At 43.5% G+C, this 12,853-nt stretch overlaps 1 protein-coding gene across 1 annotated transcript; it reads left to right on the top strand.

Annotated features, from left to right (window-relative positions):
• The first annotated feature begins 395 nt into the window (after positions 1 to 395).
• LOC138375111 (zinc finger protein 586-like) lies at positions 396 to 9,650 on the top strand. The gene is made up of 3 exons (XM_069458508.1): positions 396 to 607; positions 4,535 to 4,661; positions 6,441 to 9,650. The coding sequence occupies exons 1-3, from the start codon at positions 575 to 577 to the stop codon at positions 7,721 to 7,723; spliced, it is 1,443 nt and encodes a 480-aa protein (XP_069314609.1). The 5' UTR covers positions 396 to 574; the 3' UTR covers positions 7,724 to 9,650.
• The last annotated feature ends 3,203 nt before the right edge of the window (positions 9,651 to 12,853 follow it).

Below are 12,853 nucleotides of genomic sequence, written 5' to 3'. Positions count from 1 at the left end.
ACGCGCCCAGCTTCCAATGATATTTCAGATTCTAGGAAGAAGCTGAGCATCACAGACTCTGAACTAATAAGTTTCCAAACACCTGGGAGATCAGTTGCACACGGTACCCCGAGAAATGTGATTAAGGGCCCTTGTAAGAAAGGAAGACTTTCCTCTGCACTTGGACCTAGAGTCGGCATCCCTCACAGTGGCGCTTAGCCCTTTCTCCTGGAAGCCTGAGGGCGGCCACCTCGCCCACGCGCTGTGCATCTACGGGAACTACGTTATCCAGAATGCTCTCCGCCGTGCGGAATTGTCATTGAGCCAATGAAGCTTCAAAACAGAGGCGCTTTTGTGGGAGACACGTAACGTCTGGTCGGGATTTCCGTCTTCCTTCTTGCGGCGGCCATTTTGGCTTGTCTTCGCTGCATCCCGCTGCGCTGGGTCTGAGCTGAGGTGACAGGATTGATAAAGTGCAAGAGGAGTGGTTGTGCTTGCTGCGCAGAGGCGGATCTGAGGCTCGGTGAGGCCGCTAGGCGTGATCCGCGACAGTCCGGGGACAGGGACCGCCGTGACCCCTCCCTCCCAGAGTCCCATGGCGGCGGTCGAGCTGAGGGACTCGGCTCAGGTAAGTGCCGCGTCCTTGGGGCCTCACTCGCCCTTACCCTACTCAGACAATAAGGCCCCAGTGAGGAGCGCCTGATCGCGTCTCTGCAGCCCAGGTCTCTGTCCTCGACAGTGAGGCGTCCATGGTGGGGTCCCTATTTCTGCCATTAAATGGGATGCAGTGTGGGAGAGTGTGACAGGCAGAGGGACTGGCAGGTGCAAAAGCTCGTAGGGGCGACTGAGCTGGGAGGATGCGTCACTCCTGGACGTCTTGTGTCTGCTGGGAACAAAGATTGTTAGGCAGACCTACTTTTTCAGTAGCACGTTGAAGGTTGTACTTACATTTTGAGGACTCTGGCAGCCATGGAGAGTTTTGAACAAAGGAGGGACTCTATATATGTTGGGGTTTTAAAAATTTCCCAAGGTATGTTCAGAAGAACAGAGTAGAAGGAAGTGATGAGGATGTTGAGGCATTGCAAGGTTAAATATTTGTTCAAGGTCATATAGTTATTAAGAGGTGGCATTTGGCATACAGCACTGAGCCAAGAGGTTAAAGAGCCAGCCTAAGGTCACTTGGTTCCAGGACTAAAAGGTTACAGAGAGGCCTGAGTCCATGAAACCCCACCATGGACACATTCCTGAATGGCCTTGCCTTTTTGCACATCTTCTCATGACTGCAGAAGTACTTAAGGAACCCACACAAGGAGGGCATGTTCTAGTTCCTCACTGGCCCTGACTCCCACCCCCATGTTGTCTAGATTGTGGCGTCCTGGGACTCTTAAGTGCTTTTTCTCCAGTCCTTTGATCTGGGGATCTTGGAGAAACGCCAAACCCAGGGCCCTATGTCTGTGATACAGATTATGGGGAGGTGTTTTCATTTCTGTCAACTGATGTAAATACATGTAGAGGTTAACCCAGGAGTTGATACTAGGATATGCAAACACTTAGAGGACAAACTGATTAGAGGAGGGAGGTGATGTTACCTAACAGGCTCTATTTGGTTGCAGAGTGGAGAACAGAATGTCGACTTGAAGGAGGTGGAAGGAAGATTAGAGTGGAGGCTCCTGCCATAGTTCACTTGAGAGTTAATGGACTAGAGTTGTGCCTTAGGAGATGTGGCTGGATTCTGGATTCATGTTTTTTAAAGAGGCAACTAGATTTTCTAATGTGACCAGTGAGGGCTTGAAAGGGAGGATTTAGGAATGACCCCAGCAGTTTGCCACCATCCTGCTCCTCCCCTCTCCTCCCCTTAAAAAAAAAAAAGAAAAAAGAAAAGAGTAATGACCCCAGGGCTTTTGGTCTTAGCAGCTGTAGCAATGGAAGCTGCATCAACTGTGATGAGCAAGTTGCTGTTAGCTATAAATATTCACTGAGGATTTCAGGAGGTTTGTTCTGTCTATTCTGAGTAGAAAAAATCCAAACTGTTTTCCTTTGCTCTCCTCCCACAACAATCAACACAGAATAATTCTGTGACCAGATAGATGTGTGTGGAGGGTTTTCCCCACACACCAAGTAGTTCTACAGAGGACACCAGCTGGGCGTCCTTCAATTCAATTCCAACATGATCTACAGGTTGAGGGCTCAGTCCCACAAGACTGCCCCCCCCCCCCAACTTCTGGTGCCAATCACAACCTCCAGGATGTTTTGCTTGTGCTTCTGATTAACCTGCTATAAATCTATGTCCCATGACCCCTTCCTTAAGTTCCATTAATTTGCTAGAGCCAGTCACAGAACTTAGGGAGACACTTATGTTTACTGGTTTATTATAAAGAATATTACAAATGATAAAGATGAAAAGCTGCATAGGGCAAGGCATGGGGGAAGGGGCACAGAGCTTCCATGCCCCACCTGGTTGTACCACCTTCCTGGAAGCTCCCTGAACTCTGTCCTTTTGGGTTTTTATGGAAGCTTTATTACATAGGCATGATTGATTAAATCATTTGCCATTGCTGATAAGCCTAAATATCAGCTCCATTTCCCTTTCTGGAGATTTGGGTGTTAGGATGAACTTCCCAGCCCTCTGATCCTGCCTTAGTCTTTTCCAAGACCAGCCCTCATCCTGAATTTACACCAGGGGCTGCCAGCCACCAGTAGAGTCATTAGCATAGACAAAGACATCATGAGATTCCAGGGATTTTAGTTGTGTGCCACAAAGGGGGATGAAGACCAAATATGTATTTCATAATATCATAGTTTCATTAAGAATCTGAGATGTTTTAGAAACCACTAAGTGGAAGTATCAAATAGGCAGCTGAACACATAGTTGGGATATCTGGGCAAGGGTCGATAATGGAGACATCCAGTATATGGTAGGTACTGTGTGGACCAAGGTTAGTGAGCCATGGCTCACATTTAGGAAGGTCAATCTTTAGATTATAGTGATAAAGCTATTAGGGGAACAACAAGGAGAAGTTGGGGCTCTTGCTTGGGCACCTGGGTGATGGTTATTGACCTTTGGAGACACAGGTGAGGGAGGTAAGTGACCATAAAGGAAGATGTATCAGACAGCATAGTTTGGCAGGGGATGTAGGCTTTTAGGAAGAGAATATACATGAAAGGGATGCAGAAGCATAGAAGTAATTGAAGGGAGGTGACACTCAGGTTGGAGCTTGTGCTTATTCACCACTCTGTGGATTTACCAAGATTTTGTGACAACTTTGGTGGGGTCTGAGGTGTTTTACTCACCCTGGTGGATCAGGTCAAAGGCATATATGGTTACCTGTGACAGTCCATCGGCCTGGGGTGGTGACCAATGGGTCTGGGCTTTAAATGGGATTACGTGGACAGTGGAAAGTCATAATTTCTGAGGGAATAGCAAATGCAGCACAGAAATGGGATGGGGCTGTGGCTATCTGAAACCACATGTGGTTCTGTGTGGCTATGGATTCATGCACCAGAAGCCTTCATAGAATGATTTGGGGCTACCACTGCTATTGGGAACCATTGGAATTCTGTGGCAATTTTGGATTCTGTTTGAATTTGCCAAGCATACTGTAGGTGATGTCAGACATGTTGTGGTGTAAGGCCAAAAATTAAGGCGAAATATGATGTGCCACATTGACATCTGGTGATGCTGGTGTGATCTGAAATGTTGCAAATGCCCTTCCCACTCTATTCTCGTGGTTAATGTATCCTAGCCTAACACACCTTTTATCAAGGGTCCAGGCAGAGTTTCTGATTATTATTCCTTTTTAGTGGGTTTCAATTTCATTCCTACCCACAGTTTTTCAAATAAGCCAATTGCATCCTTCCAAAGGAATCAGGGACCATCACACTCTCTTCATCCTACAGAGCTTGCATCCAGCACTCCCTGGTTGCTCACTTTTATCCATAGTGCAAAGCCCATGTACTCCTCTGTGGTGAGTGGTGTCCTCCTCTCTCTCAGGCTGTCAGTATATTTGATTAACGAGCTGATGTTGATGATATCTGTCCAATATCAGGAGTCGTGTGTTTTGCCATCACTGTACCCATGGTGAGAATACTACCCTTATCAGTAGAAGGAAAATTAGGGGATTAAAATACTTGTGGAGATGCCAAAGAGAGGCTAATGATGGAGGTTAGGTGGGAATGGCCATGGACATGTGTCTGTGGTGTCCAAGGATGGCTGGGACATGTATGTAGAGAGGGAGTATGTCTGATGGTCCTAGGGCACTGCATTAGGATTACATGACTTTCGCTGTACCAGGGGAATTGCTGATAAAGAGAGGGTGGATCTCTTTATGTCAGGGCTACAGCTTAGATACTTATGTGTGCACCTGCCTCTTGTTGCTGATGGTTGTACACTGTGATCAGTGGGCCCACGAGGACACAGTGGCACCAGTGGGAAAGTTTCTCCTCTAAGTTGGGGACCCTGGGAGGAGGTTGGGCAAGGGTAGGTATGTGGGAGAAATGGATTGTGGGTCCTAAGCAGAGGGGCTGTTTGTGGTTTCATCTGTCCCCATCATAACAGAGCAATGTGACCTTTGAAGACGTGGCTGTGAACTTTTCCTGGGAGGAATGGAGTCTTCTTAATGAGGCTCAGAGATGCCTGTATCGTGAAGTGATGCTGGAGAACTTGACACTTATAACCTCCCTGGGTAAGGCCCTTACACTTAATCCCTATGACCTGAGCTAGTCTCTGCCCTTCCCCTTTTTCCCCACTTGCAAGACTTTCTCACCTCAGAAGCATGAACACAACTTCTTTCTTCACTTCTCTAGTTATGTTCTGTAGTTGTTAGGACTGGGGTGTGGGTTGTGCCATCTCCTCTCCTAGAACAGCCCCAACACCTGCTTTCCTGCAGACTCCCAGGGAAGGATTCAGGGTCAGGATCTTGCAGTTACCCTAATATATCCCATGTTGCTTGCCTTCTCGCTATCTGGGTGACTGAAGATCCAAGGCTCCTGTTTGTCCCAGGTTCTATTTCCCTCCTTTATCTACATTTGTTCATGCCTGCCTATGCTAGGAATTGCTGTCACTGACAAGGTCACTATTTACATGGACCACAGCCTATTCTTGCAACACCTTCCTTCAAAATTCTTTTTGTAGTATTTTGCTGGGTGCAATGGCATATACCTGTAATCCCAGCTAATCAGATGCTGACGTGGGAGGATCCTTTGAGTCCAAGGGTTCTAGGCCAGCCCAGGCAACATAATGAGATCTCATTTCTAAAAATAAATAAATATATAGGGCCTGGCGTGGTGGCTCACACCCATAATTCTAGCACTTTGGGAGGCTGAGGCAGGAGGATCGCTTGAGGTCAGGAGTTCAATGGAGACATCCTGAGCAAGAGCGAGACCCTGTCTCTACAAAAAATAGAAAAGTCAGCCAGGCCTGGTGAAGTGCACACCTGTAGTCCAAGCTACTTGGGAGGCTGAGACAGGAGGATTGTTTGAGTCCGGGAGTTTGAGGTTGCAGTGAGCTATAGTGATGCCTCTGCACTCTAGCCCAGGTGACAGAGTGAGAACCTGTCTAAAAAAAAAAAAAAAAGAAGGAAATTCTTACAGTATTTAGTGTTCTTTCCTGTGGGATATCAAGTGCTAGATTTTTCTGAGCCAGTGTTGGCTGTTCATTTGTCCTGTCTTTCTCTTACTGCTTACGTCATCCAGGTCCTATGTATGCATTTGTGGTGGTGATGAGATGGAGAGCCCTTGGTTGTCTTGAAAATGCAAATGAATCCAGCTTCAGCAAGATGTGCTTAGAGGCAGCCTGGTTCTGAGGAGTGGCACATAAATAAGGGCATGATGTCAGAGCTTTTGTTCAAATCATGCCACAAACCTTTTCTGTTTGACTAGTATTTTGGAGCCAGTACAGGTATCCACATATTTATTCTGTCTTCCCCATTCTTGAGAGTTTGCCAATTTGTTGGTTCTACACCTTGTCACTTCTGCTGTTCTATCCAGCTGAGGACTAACCTTCACATCTCTAAACTCCACATCTTACTTGTTTTTCTTACTGCTCCATCTGCAGTGGTCTTCAACATTGGCTCATACATTTTGTATTATGAAGCACATACCCATTCTTAAACAGTCCCTGATAAAAGACTGCTGTGTTGTAGTCATATTTTCTTGGGTGTGGACATATTCTTCTAAATAGTACTCATATGTCATCAACAGAGAAGGTCCTGCAGATAAGTTGTTTGCAGAGGAAGGAGTTACAGACCCTGCCTTTAGTCTGTTGCATAGTATGGTTTTGCCCTTCACATCATGAGGCCTCCTACATTTTGTGAGAACAGCCCCACCCTCAACCTGAACCCAATTCCCTGTGCCTGCAAATAATCCCATGGACTAGTTTTTTGATTTGTTAGACTTACTTGTGGATGGGCTGCACACTCTCAAGAAAGTCAACATGTACTTCACCAGCATTTCCTTGCTTTTAGGTTGTTGGCATGGAGGGGAAGATGAGGCAGCACCCTCTAAGCAGCACAGTGGTATACACGTACACAAAGACCAGAGAGTTCACGGTGGAGAAACGCCTTATGAGTATGGGGAATGTGGGAAATTATTTAAGATCAAGTTCAATCTCACTAAACACAGAAGAGTGCACACTGGAGAAAGACGTTATGAGTGTAGTGAATGTGGGAAATCCTTTGCTCAGACCTCTAGTCTCATTAAACATAGGCGTGTTCACACTGGAGAAAGGCCTTATGAATGCAGTGAATGTGGGAAATTATTTCGCCAAAATGCTGCACTCCATGTTCATCAGAGATTTCATACCGGACAGAAGCCTTATGAGTGCAGTGAATGTGGAAAATCATTTCATCGAAGCTATTCACTCTTGCAACATCGGAGAATTCACACTAGAGAAAGGCCTTATGAGTGTAGTGAATGTGGGAAATCTTTCAGCCTAAGGTCCAACCTCATTCACCATCAGCGAGTTCACACTGGAGAAAGACCTTATGAGTGTGGGCAATGTGGGAAATTCTTTAGCAAAAGATCTATCCTCATTACACATCAGAGAGTTCACACTGGAAAAAGGCCTTATGAGTGTAGTGAATGTGGGAAATCTTTTGCTTATACTTCTAGTCTCATTAAACACAGGAGAGTACATACTGGAGAAAGGCCTTATGAGTGTAGTGAATGTGGGAAATTATTTCGCCAAAACTCTGCACTCTGTGTTCATCAGAGATGTCATACCGGACACAAGCCTTATGAGTGCAGTGAATGTGGAAGATCATTTCACCGAAGCTCTTCGCTCTTGCAACATCGGACAGTTCACACTAGAGAAAGGCCTTATGAATGTAGTGAATGTGGGAAATGCTTTGCTCAAACTTCTAGTCTTGTTAAACACAGGAGAGTTCACACTGGAGAAAGGCCTTATGAGTGCAATGAATGTGGCAAAACCTTTGCTGAAAACTCCAGTCTCATTAATCACAGGAAAGTTCACACTGGAGCAAAGCCTTATGAATGCAGTGAATGTGGGAAGTTCTTTGCTTATATGTCTAGTCTCATTAAACACAGGAGAGTTCACACTGGAGAAAAACCTTATGAGTGCAGTGAATGTGCGAAATCCTTTGCTGAAAACTCCAGTCTCATTAAGCACATGAGAGTTCACACTGGAGAAAGACCTTATGAATGCAGTGAGTGTGGAAAATCATTTCGTCACAGCTCTTCACTCCTTCGACATTGGAGAGGTCACACTGAAGAAAAGCCTCATAAATGAAGTAAATTTGGGAAATTCTGTAGCCAAAACTCTAGCTTTATTATGCACAGGAGTACTCCCACTGAGGAAGTAGCTTCTGAGTGCAGTGAATATGAGAAAGCCTTCAGCCTTCTCTTATTGGGTACCAGAATATTCAACTGAGAGAAGCAATGTAGATGTACAGGGCATGGTATTTCGTGTTCAGTATAAAACTGGGGGAGATCCCTTGTGAGGGAGTCATCTGCCTAAATTGAATGTTATGCATTTAATATCTGTGTAAATTCCAGGTATGTAGGAGCTACATTGCATTTTCACCCTGCCCAGGTCGGTCCCTTGCCAGGATTATATGACTGCTAGTTCTCTGGCAAAAGCCATTTCACTTCTAACACTTGGCAGGTTTTGCAGGTGCCTACAGTGTGTCATTCACCCACCTCATCAGGTTCCAGACAGAAGTAAACTTCAGTCATCTTCCATTCACTTCACCAAAAAGATTTGTAAGTAGCCTTATTGCTCATTTCTTTCTCTCTGAGGAGTTAGGCCATGGACCTGACCCAGAGGATTCTTCTGGTTTCTTCAAAAGATGGACTACCTTTTTCAGGGATCTTGTGGATCTTGCAGGATGATGATGATGATGATGATGATTTTAACATCATTTGTAGAGAAGGAGTCTCACTATGTTGCTTGGACTGGTCTCAAACTCCTGACCTCAAGCTCACAGGATACTTGAGATGGAATTTTCTACCTTCTCAGTCACAAACCCAAGACAACCTGCCTTGCATTGCTTTGGTTTGTATTATAATGAAGGCCTTATTGTTTAAGACACCTTCAATCTTGGGAGTTGTATTCACTGTATGAGGTGGCTTGAAAACTAGGTTTGCTACCATGAGGGAGTGAATAGATAGATATTGTTGAGATCACTAAACTATGTGTGCTTCAGAATATAGCTTTCTCAAAAGCTTCAGAAATAGCTTTTGCTCCAGTTTTGGCCTAGTTACACTGCTTCCCAAGGTCTCCAAAGAAAGATTTCAGGGCTTTTTGGTCCCTATTTTAGCCTGGATACTACAATAATTTGTGAGCTCATAGGTCAACCTGAGAAGGGGGCAATTTTTGTCACAACCTCTGGTGGTTCTGAGAGCAACATAAAATTGTTCTCTTGTTCACAAGGGATATTCTCTGTTCAATACTGGTGAGGGTAGCTTCACAGGTTGTAAGGTTATTGGGGGAATAATATTTTTTTATAGAAACTGCATTTAGAGGCAATGGAAGAGACTATACAAAGTGGTTAGAATGTGCCTCTTTTTGTAGGGCACCCACAGTGATCCAGTCATCATGGCTGTGAAGGATTACATACAGAAATTCTCAGGACCTCCTGAATTTTGAATATCGTGTAGCTGGGGTTAGTGTCAAAGAAAATAATCTGAAGGTTTTGTGGATTCCTGTAGCCTTTTTGGGCTGTTCACCTCAAGGCCATTCCTGCTTTGGCAAGAGGGAGAGGATAAGGACAAGGGAGCTCTCTTAGATCAGCATGTGGCCTGTATGAGCAGCCAGCATTCTTTCTTGAATCATCCGGAATTGGTCTTCAATGGTTATCATATTTTCATTACCATTGAGAATAGTTGCTTCACTGAGGTCATGAGGAAAGAAGTGATAAACAATATAGAGTTAATAATTTTTCAAAACTCATCACAAGTCTAGATTTTTATTTTGAAACACATTTTTAAAGCTTTGTTAAGGTGTAAATGACATTTAACCAACTGCACATTTTCAAACAGTACAATGTGATAAGTTTTGACATTCATATAAACTCATGAAACTGTTGTCACAATCATGATAACGAGCCATCACCTTCATACTTCCCTGTAGGCTTTTAATAATGTCTTCCTCTCTGCCCTCCTTGCCTTCCAGACAACTATTAGTATATTTTGCTTTATAATAAATTATATTTTCTAGATTTTTATATGATTGATATAATAAAGTACTTAGTCTTTTTATTCCTGGATGCTCTCCTGTGGCATATTTATTTTGAGATTTATCAATGATAATATATGAGTAGTTCATTCTTTTTACATTGCTGAGAAGTATAACATGTTTTGAAATACCAGTGTTTGTATATTCATCCATTTGTTTATGCATCCTTAAATTGTTTCTCATTTTTGGCTGTTATAAATAAAACTACAGACATTTGAATACAATTCTTTATATAGTTATGTTTCATTTCTTTTGTGTTAATATCTTGGGGTTCTATTATTGGGTCATAGGGTAGACAAATATATAGCCTTTTTTTTTTTTTTTTTTTTTTTGAGACAGAGTCTCACTCTGTTGCCCAGGCTAGAGTGCTGTGGCATCAGACTACCTCACAGCAACCTCAAACTCCTGGGCTCAAGCAATCCTACTGCCTCAGCCTCCTGAGTAGCTGGGACTACAGGCATGCACCACCATGCCCGGCTCATTTTATATATATATTTTTAGTTGTCCAGCTAATTTCTTTCTGTTTTTTTTGTAGAGACAGGGTCTCGCTCTTGCTCAGGCTGGTCTCGAACTCCTAAGCTCAAACGATTCGCCCACCTTGGCCTCCCAGAGTGCTAGGATTACAGGCATGAGTCACCACGTCCGGCCAGATGTATAGCTTTTTAAGTAACACTAAAGCGTGCCCTAAAATTAATATGGTTGTTACCTTTTGTATTACTACCACCTGTGTCCAAGATTTCTACTTCTTATTTTTACCTATAAAGAGTAAGGATAGGGCCGGGCGCGGTGGCTCACGCCTGTAATCCTAGCACTCTGGGAGGCCGAGGTGGGCAGATCGTTTGAGCTCAGGAGTTCGAGACCAGCCTGAGCAAGAGCGAGACCCCGTCTCTACTAAAAATAGAAAGAAATTATATGGACAGCAAAACAAAAAAAAAGAATAAGGATAGTCTTTTAAAATGTTACCACTTTTAATAAGTTGGTATGCCTTCTTTGATAAAATGTCTATTTATCTTTTGCTTTTTTTCAAAAAAATGAATTTTATCTGTTTCCCTTTTCATGAAAAAATAAGAAAACAGTGAAACAACAAAGACTTATATTGAAACTCATTCACTCCTCAGTGATGAATGACACTTTGCTGTAAGGAGTACTTGTTTCCAAAACCACAGGAGTTGTGAGCATTTTATGTGGAGGAATCAGCATCCCAAAGTGACCATATGTATAGATTACAGGGCAGTGAAACAATGTGATGCTGTGATGTTATGAGATAGATAGATGTTTTTGTTCACAATTCCTGGCTTATAACTCCCACGGCCCTTGTTATAATGTTGGGGTCCTTTAGGCCTCAGAAAACAGAATCTCCCTCTCTGACCTTCTATCCTCCTTTAACCTGCTCGTTTTTCTCCTCAAGGAAGGAATTTTTCCTCACCTTCTGTCTTAGAGCTGGCCATAAAGTTTCTCTGACCTTCCTTGTCTAAGTGTAGGTCATAAGGCCCTCATTTCAGAAGGGCTCCTGGCCTATCCCTGGGAGAAAGGAATTCTTCACAGAGAGGCCAAGAAGAATCTGATCAGACAGGCCTTGCTGGGTTTCCCTACTCAATCTGTTTTTCTTAGATCATACTCTTTTTGTCCAATCACATTTCTACACAGTTCGTGCTCCAGGCATGCCTCCCCAATGAAGTCTCCGTAAAAGGCCTAAGAGGACAGGGTATGGAGAACTTCCACATAGCTAAACATATAGAGGTTCCTGGAGTGTAGTGCACCTGGGGAGGGCATGGAACCAGCTCTGAACCCCTTCCCTCATATGTCACTCTATGCATCTCTTCATCTGTATCATTTGTAATATTTATAATTAACTGGTAAATGTGTTTCCCTGAGTCCTATGAGCCCCTTTAGCAAATTAATCAAACCCGAGGAGATTGTTGGGATTCCCGATTTATAACTGGTCAGGCAAAACACAGGTTCTGGGATTTGTGATTTGCATGAGAAGTGGGGGGACAGTCTTGGGGACTAAGCCCTCAAACTGGGGTATGTGATGCTATCTGCAGGTTGATAATGTTGGAGTTGAATTGTAGGACATCAATCTGCTCATGCCCACTGGAGAATAGCTTGATGTAGGTGGAAAAACCCCCATACATCTGATCACACAACTGTTCTGTGTTGATTGCTCTGGTGTATGAGCAGAGGAAAAATTGTTTGTTTTTTTCTACACAGATGCCATGATGATACAACAGTTAAAAGGCCAAGAATAACTTGTGATACAATTATGTTACTCTGTGCTGCTGCAACAAAATACCTGAGACTGGCTTTTGTTTTGTTGTTTTTTGGGTTTTTTTGTTTTTTGTTTTTTTTTCCAGGGATGGGATCTTACTCTTCTACCTAACAGAAGTGCAGTGACTATTTGCAATTATAGTGCCCTGCAGCCTTGAATTCCTAAGCTCAAGTGATCCTCCCACCTCAGCCTCCTGACTAGGTGGACTAGGGATGAACAGTGGCTCTAAATTCCCAAAATTTTTACCAGCTAATTTATAGTTTTGTAGTGTCAAAAAGGCAAATATAGCCAGATATGGTGGTTGTACCTGTAATCCCAGTATTTTGGGAGGCCAAGAAGAGAGGATTGCTTGAGGCCAGGGGTTCAAACCAGGCTGGGCAACATAGTGAGACCCCATCTCTAAAAAAAAATAAAAAAACATTCAGCCAGGTGTGGTGGTATGCATCCATAGTCCCAGCTACTCAGGAGACTGAGGCAGGAGGATCACCTGAGCCCATGCATTCATGGCTACAGTGACCTATGATCATGCTACTGTACTCTAGCCTCAAAAAAGGGGTGGGGGGGCACAAAATTACACAAATTTAGTTTAAATATCTCACTTGGCTTTATCAGGCAATACTTCATTCCATAAAATAGAATAAGTGTTCTTTTGAACCACATAGAGAAGGTAGTTGTGAACAGAAAAAGACTAGAAAGCTAGCTGAAGGAAAGAACAAAAATCAGATTGATCATTCCAAAGTTACTCTTTTTGTAAGAGGGAAACAGCGAGACAAAACAATAGAAAAACAACGGATTGGTTAACAACAGTTTACTTTTCTGGGAAAGTATTAAAGCAGAGGGACTTGCATTATCATTGAAACTGGCCTGCTTGGGAAATTTGGCTGTTATCTCTGTCTCCTGATTTCTGAGAAGGT

The sequence above is a fragment of the Eulemur rufifrons genome, chromosome 24, assembly GCF_041146395.1.
Source record: "Eulemur rufifrons isolate Redbay chromosome 24, OSU_ERuf_1, whole genome shotgun sequence".
Taxonomy (NCBI): Eukaryota; Metazoa; Chordata; class Mammalia; order Primates; family Lemuridae; genus Eulemur; species Eulemur rufifrons.
This window is presented reverse-complemented; position numbering and strand designations above follow the sequence as displayed.